At 39.4% G+C, this 20,718-nt stretch overlaps 1 protein-coding gene across 2 annotated transcripts in view; it reads right to left on the bottom strand.

Moving 5' to 3' along the window:
- Positions 1–20,718, bottom strand: part of bicra (BRD4 interacting chromatin remodeling complex associated protein) — a 57,827-nt gene that overhangs the window by 14,068 nt on the left and 23,041 nt on the right. The window contains exons 4-11 of one of the 2 annotated variants that reach the window (XM_062060937.1): positions 15,451–17,499; positions 15,183–15,329; positions 11,921–12,484; positions 1,111–1,261; positions 957–1,054; positions 752–886; positions 643–689; positions 432–580 (exon numbers count right to left, since the gene is read on the bottom strand). In XM_062060937.1, coding sequence (XP_061916921.1) covers positions 432–580; positions 643–689; positions 752–886; positions 957–1,054; positions 1,111–1,261; positions 11,921–12,484; positions 15,183–15,329; positions 15,451–17,499 — 3,340 coding nt within the window. The remainder of the gene's footprint in view (positions 1–431; positions 581–642; positions 690–751; positions 887–956; positions 1,055–1,110; positions 1,262–11,920; positions 12,485–15,182; positions 15,330–15,450; positions 17,500–20,718) is intronic. The other variant, XM_062060938.1, reaches the window with a different exon arrangement.

Raw genomic sequence — 20,718 nt, 5'->3', positions numbered from 1 at the left:
AGGTTTTTTGGGTTGGTGCACTAATTGTAAGTGTATTTTGTGTTTTTTATGTTGATTTAATAAAAAAAAAACAAAAAAAAAACGATACAGATAATAAAAAAAACCGATACCGATAATTTCCGATATTACATTTTAACGCATTTATCGGCCGATAATATCGGCAGGCCGATATTATCGGACATCCCTAGTGTCATATATTTAATGCTAACTGTAAAAATGCTATTGTTAGCATGTTAACATTTTAAACTCATTTTGTTCAAATCTTTGCTTACTTGACGCTATCCCGGCCAGCATGCTAGCTGTTAGAATTTCAGTTTGGCTTTCACATGAAATGTTCTTCCGAAATTGCATTTTTTAGTGCTTTGGAAGGCGATGACTGCCAAAATGGCCCCCGCACCCTTTGATTTGCCAGTGGAAAAAGTGAGGGCTACCTCTCTGGTAGTCTTGAGAGGAGTTGGCGGTTCCCTGGTAGAGATGGTAAGGCAGCAGTCTGTGCAGCGTGTCCTCGAAGGAGTAGAAAGGAGCGCTGTAGTTTGGGTGAAGCACGGAGCCTTGCTGCTTCCTCAGCTGCTCCAGCATCCTGCGGGCAGAAGTACTTCAGAGCCAAACCCAGACAAGCCCAGAAGAAGTTGGGAGACAAACCTGGCTTCCTTGCTGGGCTCCGCACCGAAAGGCATATTCAACGTTGTCTGCAAGAGGAGGTGAGAGGTCAGCCGTCACGTGCGGTGCAACTTCCTGTCTAGGCGGTTACCTGAGGTTGCAGCAGAGCGGCGGGCTGCGGAGCAGGCATTTGGGTGACGTTGGCGCCGAGCACGTGTATCTGCATGCCAGCCTTGCCCAGGCTCACGCCTCCCACCGAGCCGATCACTCCGGGCTTTGGCTGAATCTGCGGGCCGGGGGGGGGGAAGGTTAGCGAGGAAAGAAAAGATCCCGCCTGGCAATCAGAGGCGGCGCACCTGTGCAGGCTGCGTAAGGCTCATGGGAGCGATAGTCTGGTTCACCTTGGCTCCAGCTGGTCCTTGGACTCCTGAGACTACCTGTAAGTCACTTGAGGCTGCGGAGGAGACCAGGCGTTAACCAGGGCTTTAAAAGGCCGCCGGGGAGGCTCACCTGTGGCGGGACTCGTGATGAGCACTGAGGCGGGCTGCAGCCGGGCAGGCGCGGCGGCGGCCACTTTGTCCACGGCTGCGTCTTGCTGGACGGCGAACTGACTGCTGGCCTGGACCGGCTGCTTGACCTGCATCAGGATGCTCTGCTGGATCTGCAAGCACATCAGCACAACTCTAACTCTTTTGTCCTCAGTATTAGTTTGGATCTTTGACATCCCCCTCCCCCAACAACTACCAGATTATAACCTAGGGTTGACCAGATACCAATATTTTTGTACCAAAATGTATTTCGATACTTTTCAGTACTTTTCTAAATAAAGGGGACCACAAAAATGTCATTATTGGCTTTATTTGAACAACAAGTCTTAGGGTACATGAAACATATGTTTATTATTGCAATTTAGTCCCTAAATAAAATAGTGAACATACTAGACAACTTGTCTTTTAGTAGTAAGTAAACAAACAAAGACTCCTAATTAGTCTGCTGACGTATGCAGTAACATATTGTGTCATTTACACACCTATTATTTTGTACACATTATAAAGAACAAGCTGTAAAAAATGATTATTAATCTACTTGTTCATTTACTGTTAATATCTGCTTATTTTCCATTTCAACATGTTCTATTTACACTTCTGTTAAAATGTAAAAATCACTTATTCTTCTCTTGTTTGATACTTTACATTAGTTTTGGATGATACCACACATTTAGGTATCGATCCGATACCAAGTATTTACAGGATCATACATTGTGTCCAGGGACGTATTCCCTGAGTTTATAAACATAATATGAATTTTTTTTTTTTAAATATACAAAAAAATATCGATGTAATCATAGTAGTATCGACTAGATACGTTCTTGTACTTGGTATCATTACAGTGGATGTCAGCTGTAAATCCACCAATGGCATTTGTTTACATTCAGGCTCGCTAGCCTGCTGTTAGCAGTTAGCTATTGTATCCTTCTACGGTGTGTAGTGAAGCATGTTTAGCTATTCTTTGTTCTCCAGTGATAATGATACTTGTAACAAACTCCACCCCCTCCATATCCCACATACCGGATTGTAAATAATGTAAATAATTCAATGTAGATACTCTGATGATTATCTTGTGTGATGACTGTATTATGATGTTAGTATATATCTGTATCATGAATCAATTAACGTGGACCCCGACTTAAACAAGTTGTAAAACTTATTGGGGTGTTACCATTTAGTGGTCAATTGTACGGAATATGTACTGTACTGTGCAATCTACTAATAAAAGTTTCAATCAATCAATCAATAGCTGCTAGCTCGCTAGCCATGTCTTAAAGCAGCTCTTCCTGAGGGCGTTTCAGTGTTCTAACTTCACCTTTATCGTTAGTTTTAGGCCCTAAATTCGTCCGTTCTCCCTTTTCTGTCTACACGCTGTGTCTGCTTGTAAGCACTCTGTCTGTGTGCTCCTCTGCTCGTAAAAGCAGCAATGTGACGACGCGCTGTCATGTACCTTTTCAAACAGAGTATAGTACCGTTTTTGATTCATTAGAACTGCGATACGATACTAGTACCGGTATACCGTACAACCCTATTATAACCATTATCACCTGACTGAAACGGATCATATTTGGAACGAGGGACGGGTACCCTTCACTTTTGAACCACCACGGTAGGCCTGACAATAAATGAAAACAAAGTGGGTAATCGCCATGTGTATGCGTTATTATGGGTTGCGAGAGCGGTCGCTCTTTTGCATCGGTTTTTAGCAGGCGTTTGTTCTCCAAATAAACAATATCACTGATCATCGATCCACAGTTATTATTACCCCTATTAAATTAAAATGATCAAAAAACCGTGATTGATAACCACACGCTGATCGACTAGCGTTAGCTTGCTAGCTAGCTTAAATGCCAACATGTAAACAAGAGACATTAACGTCTTTCCCCATCATATCCCAATTTTAAACTTGTGTAAACACATTACTGTCTAAACTAGGGGTCCCCAAACGGCCTGCGGGAAGTCACAAATTATTATTATTTTTTTTTATCTGTCCTTTCGAGCCCATCTATTAATCCATTTTCTACCACTTGTTACCGCTTGGTCTCCTATCCAAATTGTCTCAAAAATCATTTTCCCATCAATAACAGGACATCATCGCGCTCGCGCCACAGTGTAAAAATTAATAAATATATATATATATATATATATATATATATATATATATATATATATATATATATATATATATATATATATATATATATATATACACACACATTAGGGCTGCAACTAACGATTAATTTGATAATCGATTAATCTGTCAATTATTACTTCGATTTATCGATTAATAATCGGATAAAATAGACAAACTACATTTCTATCCTTTCCAGTATTTTATTGAAATAAACGGCATATTGGCACCATACTTATTTTGATTATTGTTTCTCAGCTGTTTGTACATGTTGCAGTTTATAAATAAAGGTTTATTTAAAAAAAATAAAAAAAATTTAAAAAAAGACTCTGCGCATGCGCATAGCATAGATCCAACGAATCGATGACTAAATTAATCGGCAACTATTTCTATAATCGATTTTAATCGATTAGTTGTTGCAGCCCTAATATACATATATATATATTTTAGGGGTGTGGGGAAAAAATCGATTCTAATTTGAATCCCGATTCTCATGTTGTGCGATTCAGAATCAAATCTCATTTTTTAAAAATCAATTTTTTTATTTTTATTTTTTATTAAAAAAAATTTAAAAAATGTTTTTTTAATTTTTTTTTAAAATTAATCAATCCAACAAAACAATACACAGCAATACCATAACAATGCAATCCAATTCCAAAACCAAACCCGACCCAGCAACACAAAAATGAATATTATCAACAACAATATCAATATTAGTTACAATTTCAACATAGCAGTGATTAAAAATCCCTCATTGACATTATCATTAGACATTTATAAAAATAAAAAAAAAGAACAATAGTATCACAGTGGCTTACACTTGCATCGCATCTCATAAGCTTGACAACACACTGTGTCCAATATTTTCACAAAGATAAAATAAGTCATATTTTTGGTTCATTTAACAGTTAAAAAAATGTACATTATTGCAATCAGTTGATAAAACATTGTCCTTTACAATTATAAAAGCTTTTTACAAAAATCTACTACTCTGCTTGCATGTCAGCAGACTGGGGTAGATCCTGCTGAAATCTATGTATTCCATGAATAGACAATCCTTTTCAATCGGGGAAAAAAATCGATTTTGAATCGAGAATCGTGTTGAATTGAAAAAAAAAAAAATCGATTTTGAATCGAATCGTGACCCCCAAGAATCGATATTGAATCGAATCGTGGGACACCCAAAGATTCACAGCTCTAATATATATATATATATATATATATATATATATATATATATATATATATATATATATATATATATATATATATATATATATATATATATATATATATATATATATATATATATATATATATATATATATATATATATATATATATATACACACATTAACTTTATATGTATGAAGCCCGGCCCCCAGCCAAATTTTTTTAACCCAATGCAGCCTTTGGGGACCCCTGGTCTGAACCAGGGTTTTTCAACCAAGGCACACTTTTTCATTGAACTAAATCCCGATGCACACTGCTAGTAGAAAATGTAAAATAAATAAATAAATAAACTCAATTGCTTATATTGACAATAAAAAGTCGTTCTCTTCAGAATGAAGAAGTGTTGGATACCAATGTTTTGGGCCTCAAAAAGGCCCAAAACATCATAAGGAACCCATCTCACCCCGAACTGCAGCCCTCGGGCAGGAGATACAGGACAATAAAATGCCGGACAAACAGATTTAAGAACACTTTTTACCCGAGAGCAATAGTGTCGCTGAACACAAGACAAGAATGACTGTGCATGTGAGCTGTGTGCTTGGTATTTTTATGTATTTTTTATCTATTTATCTATGTTTTTATGTGTTATTATGAATTTGCAGTAAATTAGTTTTGCTTACAATGACAATGAAGATATATTCTATTCTTTTCCAATTCAACCCATAAACATCCTAGCATCACTAAGTCTCTTGTCTCAAAGTAGGCCTATAAAGCAACTAGCTACCTGCTGCCACCTACTGATATGGAGGAGTATTTCATGCTTACTCAACAACGCCACATTATTTGCAGATTATAATTATTGGTTTACAAAAAATATTTTTCAGAATAATTACATTTCAAGTACAATGTTCGAATATAGGAGAAATACAAGTTTATTACATTTGAAAGGGTGTGCTTGCATTAGTATTATATATCATCACATCAGTGGTTAACATGGTCTCATAAAAATAATGGCAATCATTTGTGGGTCAATATTTAATTTCGATTATGGCTTTTCACGATTGTGAAAACAATCGACAAAAAAAAAAAATGTGCATGCAAATTTGGGAGCTGTGATGGGGATAAAAAAAAAAGAAAAAGAGCATGTCTCATCAAAGTTGGCGATGTCACCATGGTTACTACTTTTTATTTGACACAGTGGTAGTGTGCTTAGCTAATGATCACTAGCTAGCAAAAACAATCCATACACCCACAAACATCTCATCTGTTGTTGTGAACGACATCATGGATGTAACATCAATGTACAAACAATCATACACACACACACACACACAATATACACACTGGAAGTATATATATATAATGTAGGAACAGACACCTTCATAACAATAAGTACAATATACACACTAAGTATATATATAATGTAGAAACAGACACCTTCATAACAATATGTAATATGTACAATATACACAATGCAAATATGTATTTAATGTAGTAACAGACACCTTCATAACAATATGTAATATGTACAATATACACACTGCAAGTATATATATAATGTAGTAACATACACCTTCATAACAATATGTAATATGTACAATATACACACTGCAAGTATATATAGAATGTAGTAACAGACACCTTCATAACAACATGTAATATGTACAATATACACACTGCAAGTATATATAGAATGTAGTAACACACACCTTCATAACAATATGCAATATGTACAATATTTAACATATTTTGGTCATTTTAATCAATGCAGGAACTAATTATTCGGCGCATTTATTTCCATTTCTATAGCAGCGCACTTCCAACTTCTGGCAACAAAAGTGTGTTCCTACTTCCGGAATCAAACACTTTTGGACAAATGAGGATTCACAACCTTATCTTTTTGATGCTGAATTTACTGAGGATGAACTACTGCTTCTAGAAGCCAGCACAAAGGAAGAGTGAGACGTTGGAGCAGACGGAAGCTGAGAGAGGGAGGTGGAAGTGAATCGAAGCTGCAAAATGTGGAACTTGGAGCCAAGCTATTTTGACATAAATGGAGTGCTTAGCCAAATAAACTGGAAAAACGTCCCTGTCCAGCTGGACCAAACATACAAGTGTCCATGGAGTGAGTCACTTTATATTGATGATGATACACGCAGCACGTCATGCGTGTTAGTACAACTACATTACAAACACTGTCTGGCTAGCTTTGTACAAACAAAACATGAAATAATACTTTACAGATACTGTAATATGATTGTTCATGTTTTTCACTCAGTACATATTGGTGTTCTATCACAGTGTTGTGTATTACAAACTCAAACATGTATCATGTTGTCGTAAAAGCTAGCAAATCTCTTGCCGTAGTTAGCTTTAACGGCTAATACCGTAGCACGCCGATGTAAATATAATAGTACCGCAGTGTTTGCCCATACAATAACAATGTTGCTACAGTTTGGTTATTATACAGGTTACATAACCTAAATGAAGTATTGTTGAGGGTTTTTGAATGCATTTTTAAAGTGATTTACAGGTAGAATTGATCGTTCCAATTAGATGCATTGAAAGCTACCAAGCATGAGACGATTTTTACATGCACGAGACGATTTTTACAAGATACCAAACCCAAAACCAGAGAAGTTGTCACGTTGTGTAGTTCGTAAATAAAAAGAGAATACCCAGATTTACAAATCCTTTTCAACTTATATTCAATTGAATAGACTGCAAAGACAATATATTTATGTTCAATCTGAGAATCTTGTTTTTTTTTGCAAATAATCATTAACTTAAAATTTAATGGCAGCAACACATTGCAAAAAAGTGGGCACAGGGGCATTTTTACCACTGTGTTACATGGCCTTTCCTTTTAACAACACTCAGTAAACCGTAAAAGCCGGCGGCGTTTCTGGGTGTTGTTGATAAATGGCTTTGGCTTTGCATAGTAGAGTCGCTATGACCAACTGTAGTTACTGACAGTAGTTTTCTGAAGTGTTCCTGAGCCCATGTGGTGATATCCTTTACAAACTGATGTCGCTTTTTGATGCAGTACCACCTGAGGGATCCAAGGTCTGTAATATCATGGCTTACGTGCAGTGATTTCTCCAGATTCTCTGAACCTTTTGATGATATTACGGACCGTAGATGGTGAAATCCCTAAATTCCTTGCAATAGCTCGTTGAGAAATGTTGTTCCTAAACAATTTGCTCCGGCATTTGTTGCCAAAGTGGTGACCCTCGCCCCGTCCTTGTTTGTGAATGACTGAGCATTTAGTTCCAATTAGCCTGTTCACCTGTGGGACGTTCCAAATAAGTCTTTGATGAGCATTCCTCAACTTTCTCAGTCTTTTTTGCCACTTGTGCCAGCTTTTTTGAAACATGTTGCAGGCATCAAATTCCAAATGAGCTATTGTTTGCAAAAAATAAAGTTTTCCAGTTCAAACGTTAAATATCTTGTCTTTGCAGTCCATTCAATTGAATATAAATTGAAAAAAAAATTGCAAATCATTGTACCAAACTGTAGCAACATTGTTATTGTATGAGCAAACACTGCGGTACTATTATATTTACATTGGCGTGCTACAGTATTAGCCGTTAAAGCTAACTACGGCAAGAGATTTGCTAGCTTTTACGACAACATTGTACCTTTGCAGTCTATTCATTGTAACCAACTAACGAGATTTCTCTACAGAATTTCCTCTCTGGTCAACAAAAGCACCTTGAGGATTCTGGCGGGAACTCTCGTTCAACCCTTTTTCCATTACGCATGCACCTCCTGGTACCCCAGCACCTCCAAAACCCTCAAATCTAAACTCCAAACATCCCAGAACAAGCTAGTCAGGTTACTTCTAGACCTCCACCCCAGATCCCACCTCACTCCTACCCACTTCTCTAAAGTGGGCTGGCTCAAGGTGGAGGACAGAGTTAAACAACTTGCACTGAGCCTAGTCTATAAAATCCGCTACACCTCCCTGATACCGAAGTACATGTCAAACTACTTCCTTAACGTAAATGACCGCCATAACCACAACACCAGGGGGTGCTCCACTAACCACGTTAAACCCAGATTCCGAACTAACAAAGGTCTTAACTCATTCTCCTTCTATGCCACATTAATGTGGAATGCGCTCCCAACAGGTATAAAAGAAAGGGCATCTCTATTCTCCTTCAAAACCGCAATAAAAGTTCACCTCCAGGCAGCTACAACCCTAAACTAACACCCTCCCCGGATTGCTAATAATCAAATGTAAACAATCAAATGCAGATACTTTTTCTTATGCCTTCTGATCTCTCTCTCTCTCTCTCTCTCACTCTATGTCCACTACTTGATGTCCATATCCCCCCCCCTCCACACCCCTGATTGTAAATAATGTAAATAATTCAATGTGATTATCTTGTGTGATGACTGTATTATGATGATAGTATATATGATAGTATATATCTGTATCATGAATCAATTTAAGTGGACCCCGACTTAAACAAGTTGAACAACTTATTCGGGTGTTACCATTTAGTGGTCAATTGTACGGAATATGTACTTCACTGTGCAACCTACTAATAAAAGTCTCAATCAATCAATCAATAAATACCGTATTTTTCGGATTATAAATCGCAGTTTTTTTTTCATAGTTTGGCCGGGGGTGCGATTTATACTCCGGAGCGATTTATGTGTGAAATTATTAACAACAAATATCAAATAATATTATTTATCTAATTCCCGTAAGAGACGAGGCGAATGTCAGCAATCGTCACACACACCTCAACCAATAAAAATTCGGCTGGGGCAGGTCATGGCAGAAGTGCATTGTGGGTCATGGGATGCTACCTGCTACTACGTCCGTAGCTATAAAAATTGATCATTTCAACATTGGCGGTAACTTATAAAAACTGAGAAGGGCTGAACAAAAATGGCACCGAAAAGGAAATCATATACTGCAGATTACAAGCTGGACGTAGTGAAATATGCAGCAGAAAACTGCAAGAGGAAGCGGCGCATACCTTTGGAGTTGGCAGAGTTGTTTAGAAGCGACAACGAGGAAGAAGATTTCGTGGGATTTAGCGATCAGGAGTGACAGATTGTTTGGTAAACGTATAGCATGTTCTATATGTTATAGTTATTTGTATGACTCTTACCATAATATGTTACGTTAACATACCAGGCACGTTCTCAGTTGGTTATTTATGCCTAGTATAACGTACACTTATTCAGCCTGTTGTTCACTATTCTTTAGACATTTTAAATTGCCTTTCAAATGTCTATTCTTGGTGTTGGATTTTATCAAATACATTTCCCCCAAAAATGCGACTTATACTCGAGTGCGACTTATATACACCACCGTTCAGAAGTTTGGGGTCACATTGAAATGTCCTTATTTTTGAAGGAAAAGCACTGTACTTTTCAATGAAGATAACTTTAAACTAGTCTTAACTTTAAAGAAATACACTCTATACATTGCTAATGTGGTAAATGACTATTCTAGCTGCAAATGTCTGGTTTTTGGTGCAATATCTACATAGGTGTATAGAGGCCCATTTCCAGCAACTATCACTCCAGTGTTCTAATGGTACAATGTGTTTGCTCATTGGCTCAGAAGGCTAATTGATGATTAGAAAACCCTTGCGCAATCATGTTCACACATCTGAAAACAGTTTAGCTCGTTACAGAAGCTACAAAACTGACCTTCCTTTGAGCAGATTGAGTTTCTGGAGCATCACATTTGTAGGGTCAATTAAACGCTCAAAATGGCCAGAAACTCGACAGTCTATTCTTGTTCTTAGAAATTAAGGCTCAAACACAAAATTGTTTGGGTGACCCCAAACTTTTGAACGGTAGTGTATGTTTTTTTCCTTCTTTATTATGCATTTTCGGCCGGTGCGACTTATACTCCGGAGCGACTTATAGTCAGAAAAATACGGTATTCTCTTTTTATTTACCTTTTACACAACGTGACAACTTCACTGCTTTTGGGTTTTGTAGGATGCCAAAAAAACAAAAACGTTTTGTCTTCTTGTCTCTCATGATTGTGAACAACATTCCAAAAACAGTGCTGTTCCCCCTTAACTTAAACTATTTATATGGCCAATAGAGATATTATCGGCCGATAAATGCTTTAAAATGTAATATCGGAAATTATCGGTATCGTTTTTTATTTTTATTAAATCAACATAAAAAACACAAGATACACTTACAATTAGTGCACCAACCCAAAAAAACCTCCCTCCCCCATTCACACTCATTCACACAAAAGGGTTGTTTCTTTCTGTTATTAATATTCTGCTTCCTACATTATATATCAATATATATCAATACAGTCTGCAAGGGATACAGTCTGTGCTTCCTACATTATATATCAATATATATCAATACAGTCTGCAAGGGATACAGTCTGTGCTTCCTACATTATATATCAATATATATCAATACAGTCTGCAAGGGATACAGTCCGTAAGCACACATTATTGTGCGTGCTGCTGCTCCACTAATAGTACTAACTAGGGATGTCCGATAATGGCTTTTTGCCAATATCCGATATTCCGATATTGTCCAACTCTTTAATTACCGATACCGATATCAACCGATACCGATATCAACCGATATATGCAGTCGTGGAATTAACACATTATTATGCCTAATTTGGACAACCAGGTATGGTGAAGATAAGGTACTTTTTAAAAAAAAATAGTAAAATAAGATAAATAAATTAAAAACATTTTCTTGAATAAAAAAGAAAGTACAACAATATAAAAACAGTTACATAGAAACTAGTAATGAATGAAAATTTGTAAAATTAACTGTTAAAGGTTAGTACTATTAGTGGAGCAGCAGCACGCACAATCATGTGTGCTTACGGACTGTATCCCTTGCAGACTGTATTGATATATATTGATATATAATGTAGGAACCAGAATATTAATAACAGAAAGAAACAACCCTTTTGTGTGAATGAGTGTAAATGGGGGAGGGAGGTTTTTTGGGTTGGTGCACTAATTGTAAGTGTATCTTGTGTTTTTTATGTTGATTTAATAAAAAAATAAAATAAAATAAAATAAAAAAATTTTAAAAAACGATACCGATAATAAAAAAAACGATACCGATAATTTCCGATATTACATTTTAACGCATATATCGGCCGATAATATCGGCAGGCCGATATTATCGGACATCTCTATAACCTTTAACATTTAATTTGACTAATTTTCATTAATTACTAGTTTCTATGTAACTGTTTTTATATTGTTTTACTTTCTTTTTTATTCAAGAAAATGTTTTTTAATTCATTTATCTTATTTTATTCTATTCCTTTTTTTAGAAAGGACCTTATCTTCACCATACCTGGTTGTCCAAATTAGGCATAATAATGTGTTAATTCCACGACTGTATATATCGGTATCGGTAATTAAGAGTTGGACAATTATAAAGCCATTATCGGACATCCCTAATGACCAACCTTCAAGTTGCCGTAGCTTCCTACCTGGTGAAGCTTGTCCAGCAGCTGCTTCTGCTGCAAGGAGGGCTGACTGATGGCCGACAGCGTCTGGATCTGCGACCCCAACAGCTGCAGGTGCTGCTGCTGGTCCGCCGTCAGGCTGTGGACGGGAAGCTGGGCTTTTAACACGGCGGGGGCCGAAGTGCTGACGGGAGGTGCGGCGAACTGGTGCTGAGCGGGCGGGGGCTTGGGCGACTGCGACACGGGCGGCTGCTCCAGCGCCGGCTGCGAGGCGGGCCGCGGCTGAGGCAGGAGCTGAACCTGGATCTGGTCCAGCTGCGGGGACTCGGCCACTTGGTTGTGGACGATGAAGAGCGGCGGGTGGGACGAGGGCGTGCACGAGCGGGACGAGGCTTGCGACGGCGGCTGAGGTTGGGAGGGAGGACGCGACTGGTGGTGTGGCGACTGGATCTGCTGGCTCAGGGTCAGCGGGGACTGGGAGGGTTGGGGGCTGACCGACACTGGGGGCGCCGCCGTGTGACTGGTCAGGACCGGCGTGGGGGACATGCTCTGGATCTTCAGGGGCTGCTGGTGCCCGGCGGAAGGAACCTGAAGGCGACATTAAAAGATGCTAGGTTGACACAAAAAGAAATGGGGAATAAAAAAGGTCATGGAAGGTAGAGGACTACATGACTGCCCACAACATTAGGTACATCTGCACTACAAACAATCTCAACTCAATAAGATTACACACAAAACAAGCTGGGCGATGAAACGATATCAACATACATTGCGATAGAGACGACAAAATATATAATACTTGTTATCAATAAAACACTAAATTCTTAGTTTTTTCCTATGTGGGAAGAAAGCGGAGGTATGGAAGCAAGGTTGGTTGCATGAACAAAGGCAAAGTGACCACTGATCAGTGGGTGTAACAGCCAATCAGGTGACAGTATCAACTATCAAGTTTGGTTGATTATTTGCATGGAGTGAGAAGAGAAAGTCGAAATGCCGAAATTGTGGATAAAAAAGGAAAAATCCGTTTTGGGGACCGTAGTCAGACCAAAGTGGCCTGTAAATGATGCAAGAAAAAAGCGCTAATACCTCACCACCTTAGCCACGCTTACCCTGTAGAGCACAGCTGTAACTTCCTGCCACTAAACCTGCAGAAAATAGTTCTACATGTTTACATTTTCACACTATCTTATTAATACATAAACGTGGATGCATATGAAAAAGTGCAATATATTTATCTGTACAGTAACCTATTTATTTATTTATATATGCACCTTATTGCTTTTTTATCCTGCACTACCATGAGCTAATGTAACGAAATTTCGTTCTTTTCTGTACTGTAAAGTTCAAATTTGAATGACAATAAAAAAGAAGGCTAGTCTAGTCTAGTCTAATAATTTCTAACATATTCCTTCATTTTAAGAGCTTATTGTTAATTGAATGTGATTTTGCTAATTTGTTGACATTGTTTCAGTGTTTTCCATGCTTGCGTTGACATTTCCTTTGTGCTTTGATAGCTGAGGGGATTGTAATCAGAGGAAGGTTACATTTGAAATAAAAAATATTGTATTTTTAAAATATTTTTCTACTGGTTCTTAGTTTCCATAGGTCATCAAAAATATCAATAAATTATCGATATCGACTGATATGAAACACCTATATTGTGATACAGTTTTCAGCCTAATTTCAATTCACACTAATGCATATTTTTCATTAATTTACTTAAACTGCAACACAAACAAAACAAAAAAAAATAAATATATATATATATATATATATAATTAATATATATATATATATATATATATATATATATATATATATATATATATATATATATATATATATATATATATATATATATATACATATATATATATATATATATACATATATATATATATATATATATATATATATATATAATAGATTTTTTTTTTTTAAAATTCCACAGTTAATACAGGTGGATGTTCGAAGATGTAAAACCCAGATGATTCTGTTGTCATGCAGGTGAAGCTAATGTCGTGGTCAGTGAAGGTAGTGTTTGTGACAGAATGCTCCAAAAAATGCACTGGTGTAAAACAAACACAGTGATGGCTCAGAAAAGCTACAAACAGTCTAAACACACAATGGAACCTAAAAAACGAACAGTGCAAACAAATTGAAAAGCCCAATGATTGCGTCTGTAGAAATAAAAATGATCTTAGTGGTTGGAATGGTGGAGTACAGAGCAGTCTGACAACTTTGGCTTGGGGTATTTTCTAGAGATGACTTGCTTAAGTGCAGCTCAGTGATTGGTTGATTGACCATGTGTCAAATTGGATTATGGTTAGTGAAGACAAGACGTTTAAACTGGATTGTAATTAGCGTAAATTCCGGACTATAAGCCACTACTTTTTTCCTACACTTTGAACCCTGCGAGGAATAAAACGGTGCGGCTAATTTATGGATTTTTCGTCACTGACGGCCATAATGCAAATAGTTTTAAAACAAAAACAAGCAAAGACACTAAAAAGGTACGTTATTGATTGTGCTATGGCGCCATCTTTTGGACGAGTTCGCTCCGTATCCTTCCACTTAAGTGTTTTCAAGAGGAAGTAGAAGTGCCGATCTGTCTTCTAGCCGTCCATAGCGTTGCTACTCGTATGGCTTCTTCATTCATCACTCGGAGCAACTTTTGTAAGTTTTACAATATAACTAAAACAATTCTTACTCGCAAAACCGTACAATGTGTTAGTATTATTAACTTACAACGGCATTATTTTTGTATTGTTTCACTCTCACAAATTCATCAGTAAATTCACCAAAATGTCACCGTGGAGTTATAGTCTGTTTAGCTTCTGTTTTGTTTGATCGGCCGTTTTACTGCCGTGTTACAGACACCGTTTGGAAACAATTAAGGTATGTAAATAAACATGTCTGTGTAAATAACTCATTTCACAACATATATATCTGCGGCTTATAGTCCGGTGCGGCTGTTTTTTGTTTATAATTTAGTTTGTGCGGCTAATACGGAAAATACGGTAATACATTTTGTAAAATAACTTTTCAAAAAAGCCTTTTGATAGCCAATCAAACAGATTGATTACGCTCGTGCTCCCACACACACCAACGCATTGTTAGAAACACACAAAAGCTGCAAGCCAGGAAGTAATTTGTTTTGCACAACAGCGACATGACAGCAGACTACAAAATAGTACGACTAAGGGAAGGAACTAAACTAAGGTTGTCGTGGCGACAGGAGCAGCGGCAGCAAGTGGGTGGGGCTTAGCGTAGAGGGTGTTTCTACCTGCTGGACCGAATGGCTGTGAAGCGCCAACGAGTCACTTAATATGCTGTCATGAGTTGTGACGTCGGTGCTGCTGACGATTACAGAGGCTGGGACCCCCACAAAGGGGGCGGAACAGTTCTCTGTGTGGTGGCGCTGCTCCCCTGGCTAATAGGAGCACGATTAGTGTTTCAGGTGGAGGGAGAAGGAAGGGTATTGGATGAAAAGGGGGCCAGAGAGGTCAAATCAAGAAGTAGCACTCGGACACACATGCTAAGACAACACTGACCTGCTGCAAGAACATCTGCAGAGACTCCTGGCTCAGGATCATGCTGGAGCCCTGGTTGGTGAACAGAAGCCTCCCGGGACTGTGCTGAGGGGGGACTAGCCCGACTGCCGTCACCGACGAAGACGTGGTCATGGACGGAGTGGAGGAGGCCATTGTGCTGACCACGGAGGGGGCTTGGTGCATGGCGAGGATGGACGACTGCGCCACGTGCTGCTGGGCGGCTTGGTCCGTGGAGCTTCCTAGCACCGTTACACACTCCCCCGGCTGCCCTTGGACCATGGTGGCCGCCATGGTGGCCGCTCCGGTGCCGCTACTGCTGCTGGGGACTCCGCCTGGCTGTGGTTGCAGGGCCGGCTGAAGGCTGACTGCAGGGCTCAAGCCCTCCACCTGGCCCAGCATCGTCAGCGAGTTCTGGATGGGCATGCCTTGTATGACGGTGGGGGCGTGTCCTGAGACGGTGTGGGTGTGTCCCGTCTGAGCCAATGACACGGGCATCTGGAAGAGGGTGGGTGTGCCCATCTGGCCAGGCTGAAGCTGAATGGACCCAGACAGGATGTGGGCGGCGCCAGGATGACCCTGGGACGCCAACACTTGACTCAGGTTGATGTTCTGGTTGGCGGTTAAAATCTGGTTTGCAATGAGTTGTCCACCAGGACCCTGACTCGTGATGATGTGCCCCCCCGGGTGTTGGGTCAGGATCTGCCCACCTGCTTGCAACTGTGGCAGGAGGAACTGGTGGTTCTGACCTTGTAGAACCGTCTGCGAGGGAATAACGATGCTGCCTGATTGGTTTAACAAGTGGACACTGAGAGGTTTGCCGGACTGCTGCGCGGCTTGTTGGTTGAACAGGGTTTGCTGGAACTGAGGGGCTTGTGTTGCTTGAGTGCTGAGGACAACGTTTGAGCCTGCTTTACCGGTAAGGAAAGTTACATTCTGAGCTGTGGAAACCGGAATTTGATGCAGCCCGAGAGCCTTGGTGGCCTCGTTTTGCAGGTTTTGGGGGGCCGGCTGTGGCTGCTGTTGTGGTTGTTGCTGCTGCTTGAAGAGTTTGGATTGGATGGCTCCCCCCTGGGGAGGTTTAGGCTGAATGGGTGTTGGTGTGCGCTGGATGATCACGTTCTGCATGATCTGGCCTTGGGTTTGAGACTGGGGTGCAATTCCTGAACTCTGGGGGGCCTGAGGGCCAAAGCCCATAAGTCCAGCCGTAGCGGTCATTGTGCCGCTACTGTTCGTACTACTAACGACTGCAGCCGCCCCGTTTAAAGCTGGAGACCCCAAAGTGGTTTTGTTGCTTTGGATGAGAAGTCCCCCTCCTGAAGCCCCCAGCCCCGTCTGAGTAGTAGCCCCCGATACCTCCGCCCCAGACTGATGCAGCTGGTATCCGCCCATGGCTTTGGCCAAGATGGGCTGGCCAGACTGATTGATCGTCATGACTGTGGGCTGACCAACAACCTGAATCTGTCCGATCCCCAGATGTCCAGACTGACTTCCGTTGGGAAGAGTTTGAAGACTTGAAATTGGTTGAAGTGTCACATTTCCCAGGCCCACAGGCTGCATAAAGGGCTGAACGCTGATGGCCTTGTTCATGACCTGTGGTTGGAGCTGGAGGCCTTGCTGAGCCAGAACCGACCCCAGCATGTCAGCGGTGGCGTTTGGGGTCGTAGCGGCGGCGCTTTGAGCCGATCCGGAAAAGATGGCCGCCCCCCCGACGCCAATGCCTACGCCGGTGCCCCCGCCTCCCGGGAGGCCGGCGTCGGGCAGCGTCTGGACCACCTGCGTGAGGCCCGGGATCCCGAAGGAGCCCAGGTCCAGCTCGGCCTCGGCTTCTTGTAAACTCTGCTCTGTGATGTTGGCCTCGGCCAAGCTCTGCTGCAGGATGTCGCAAGGCTCGTGGTTCGCTCCGATGCCGTTGCTGCCGCCTTCCCCGTCGGGGGACCCTCCCAGGATGTCATCGTCCTCCAGGAAGTCCAGGTCAACACTGACTCTGGGCAGGCCCGTCGCCTCGTTGGCCGAGAGCTGCACTGTCGGCTGGACCTCAGGAACGAGACCCTGGAGGGGAGAGTGAAGAAATATTAGAACGGAGAAGTGACCAAAAGAAGACATAATGAAAATATTGTGATAAAAACTGCCTCCTTAGCTTTTACCGTCAGACGTCTAAGTTAGGGGTGCACAAAAAATTGATTCACGAATCTCATTTACCCCGATTCTAAATTGATTCATAATTTATTTTTCAAAAATCATTTAAAAAATATATACACACACGTATGTATACACACATATACGTATATATGCACATATATGTATATACATTTATATACAGTACAGGCCAAAAGTTTAGACACACCTTATTTCAATGAGTTTTATTTATTTTCATAACTATTTACATTGTAGATTGTCACTGAAGCATCAACACTATGACACCTGTGAAGTTAAAACCATTTCAGGTGACGACCTCTTGAAGCTCATCGAGAGAATGCCAAGAGTGTGCAAAGCATTAAAGTAATGTAATTGAATGTGGCGCACCGCCACGGCATTTATATTGCCGCCACACCTTGAAAAAAAAATTTTTTTTAACTTGAAAACAAATTAAAGTAACATATTATATTGTAGCCCCCCGAAGAAATCATACCAAGTGCTACGCTATTTTTTTTACCTCCTGTGTACACACTTTCGTCTCCGCGCTTCCCCAGTCACACAACAACACTTCCTCATTCTCCGCCAATCCCCTTTTAGGCACGGACGGTGTGTTTGTAAACATGGGAAAAACTGACATCAAATCCAAACCACACCAACATAAAACATTACCACCAGCAGGTCATTACAGTTTGAATGTTAAAAATATATATGGCCTATTATTTGCGCACTGTTGACAAGTGATGTACTCCACCGCCGTAAAAAAAACTTTGATAACCAAAAACAGTGCTGCCGAACCCGAACAAGACGCACGCCATTGTCTGGAGCGTAGTTGGACTCTTTCCTCAGGGACATGCAGAAGATTTGATTTGTTGCTAGTAGTTATTAATTTTTAAAAAGTCATTAAAAGTCTCGAGAAGTACACTTGAAAAATTCTCAAAGTACATTGTACAATAAGCAATAGCAATTGAAAATATGGCAAAACTATTTAAAATATATCTCAATACTAATTAATAATAACAAATGTGTTTTTAAATTTATATATACACACACACATATATACTGTATATACATACACATATATATATATGCATGTATATATAAATAGTGCTATATAAATAGTCGATTGGCTCGGGTAAAAAGGCTACACACACACACACACACACACACACACACACACACACACACACACACACACACACATGTATATATATGTGTATATATATATATATATATATATATATATATATATACATATATATATATATATATATATATACACTAGGGCTGCAACAACTAATCGATTAAATCGATTAAAATCGATTATAAAAAATAGTTGGCGATTAATTTAGTCATCGATTCGTTGGATCTACGCTACGCGCATGCGCGGAGGCAAATTTGTTTTTATTTGTTTTTTATAAACTGCAACATGTACAAACAGCTGAGAAACACTAATCAAAATAAGTATGGTGCCAGTATGCTGTTTTTCCCCCCAATAAAATACTGGAAAGGATAGAAATGTAGTTTGTCTCTTTTATCCGATTATTAATCAATTAATCGAAGTAATAATCGACAGATTAATCGATTATCAAATTAATCGTTAGTTGCAGCCCTAATATATACATATATATATATGTGTGTGTGTATATATATATACACTGTATATATTCGTGTGTGTATATATATACATATATATGTATATGTGTGTGTTTATATATACATACATACATACATATACACATATATACACATATATTATATATATATATATATATATATATATATATATATATATATATATATATATATATATATATATATATATATATATATATATATATATATATATATATATATATATATACACATTAGGGCTGCAACAACTAATCGATTAAATCGATTAAAATCGATTATAAAAATAGTTGGTGATTAATTTAGACATCGATTTGTTGGAACTAGGCTTTTTTTAATTTTTTTATTTTTTTTTAAATGATTTTTTTTTTTTTTTTTTAATAAACCTTTATTTATAAACTGCAACATTTACAAACAGTTGAGAAACAATAATCAAAGTAAGTACAAAAACAGTACAAAACAGCGCCAGGGCGGCGCCGAGGCTACGTCTCATGAGGTGGAGGTAAGCTAGCCAATGATGTGTCATGTACAGCTCACGTGACGACGCCGTCTGGAAACATTCGAAAAATGGCGCAGGAAAACAGTACGGATAGTTCAGCAGTAAAATATCTTGAGGTTATTGCTTCAATGGAGAAAATTGTACGACCTAAGTCGTCAAAAGTGTGGCAACACTTTACTTTAAAGACTTCAAAGAAGACCGTCTCCTGCAAAATGGCATGGAAGTACAACATTGCTTCAGGAGCACCTGAAGAAGAAACATGTTGGAGCCATGGATGAAGGGAGGAACTCACAGTACGTAACTTTTTAAGTTAAAGTTATGCCTTTGTTGCAACGCGGGGCTGATAATGTGTCTCCGGCACATTTGACTCCGTTTTGAGAGAGAAAACGCACGGTTACCAATTTCGAAATAAACGTAACGGACAGAAATATATCAGGTTGGTTTCATAATGGATCAATGTAGCCGGGCTGATAAAGCTATATAAACATATTTAGATTAGAGTGACGCTTTAGTATAACTAAACGTTATGAAGGTGCTGGAATATTTCATGCTATCATTCAGAGGCAGCCTGAAATGAATCCTTTATTATTCACAACAGAAACGTGTACAATATCTGATTCAGTTCTGATGAGTTACATTTCTGTGTTATTATTGGTGTATGCTGCACCCCCAATGTCCACAACATGGTGCCAGTATGCTGTTTTTTTTCAATAAAATACTGGAAAGGATAGAAATGTAGTTTAGGCGGTATAGCTCGGTTGGTAGAGCGGCCGTGCCAGCAACTTGAGGGTTGCAGGTTCGATCCCCGCTTCCGCCATCCTAGTCACTGCCGTTGTGTCCTTGGGCAAGACACTTTACCCACCTGCTCCCAGTGCCACCCACACTGGTTTGAATGTAACTTAGATATTGGGTTTCACTATGTAAAGCGCTTTGAGTCACTTGAGAAAAAGCGCTATATAAATGTAATTCACTTCACTTCACTTTGTCTCTTTTAGCCGATTATT

This window comes from Entelurus aequoreus, linkage group LG10 (assembly GCF_033978785.1).
Source record: "Entelurus aequoreus isolate RoL-2023_Sb linkage group LG10, RoL_Eaeq_v1.1, whole genome shotgun sequence".
In the NCBI taxonomy this organism is placed as follows: Eukaryota; Metazoa; Chordata; class Actinopteri; order Syngnathiformes; family Syngnathidae; genus Entelurus; species Entelurus aequoreus.
Note: the sequence above shows the minus strand (reverse complement) of the source record. Positions and strands in the feature narration are given on the sequence as shown.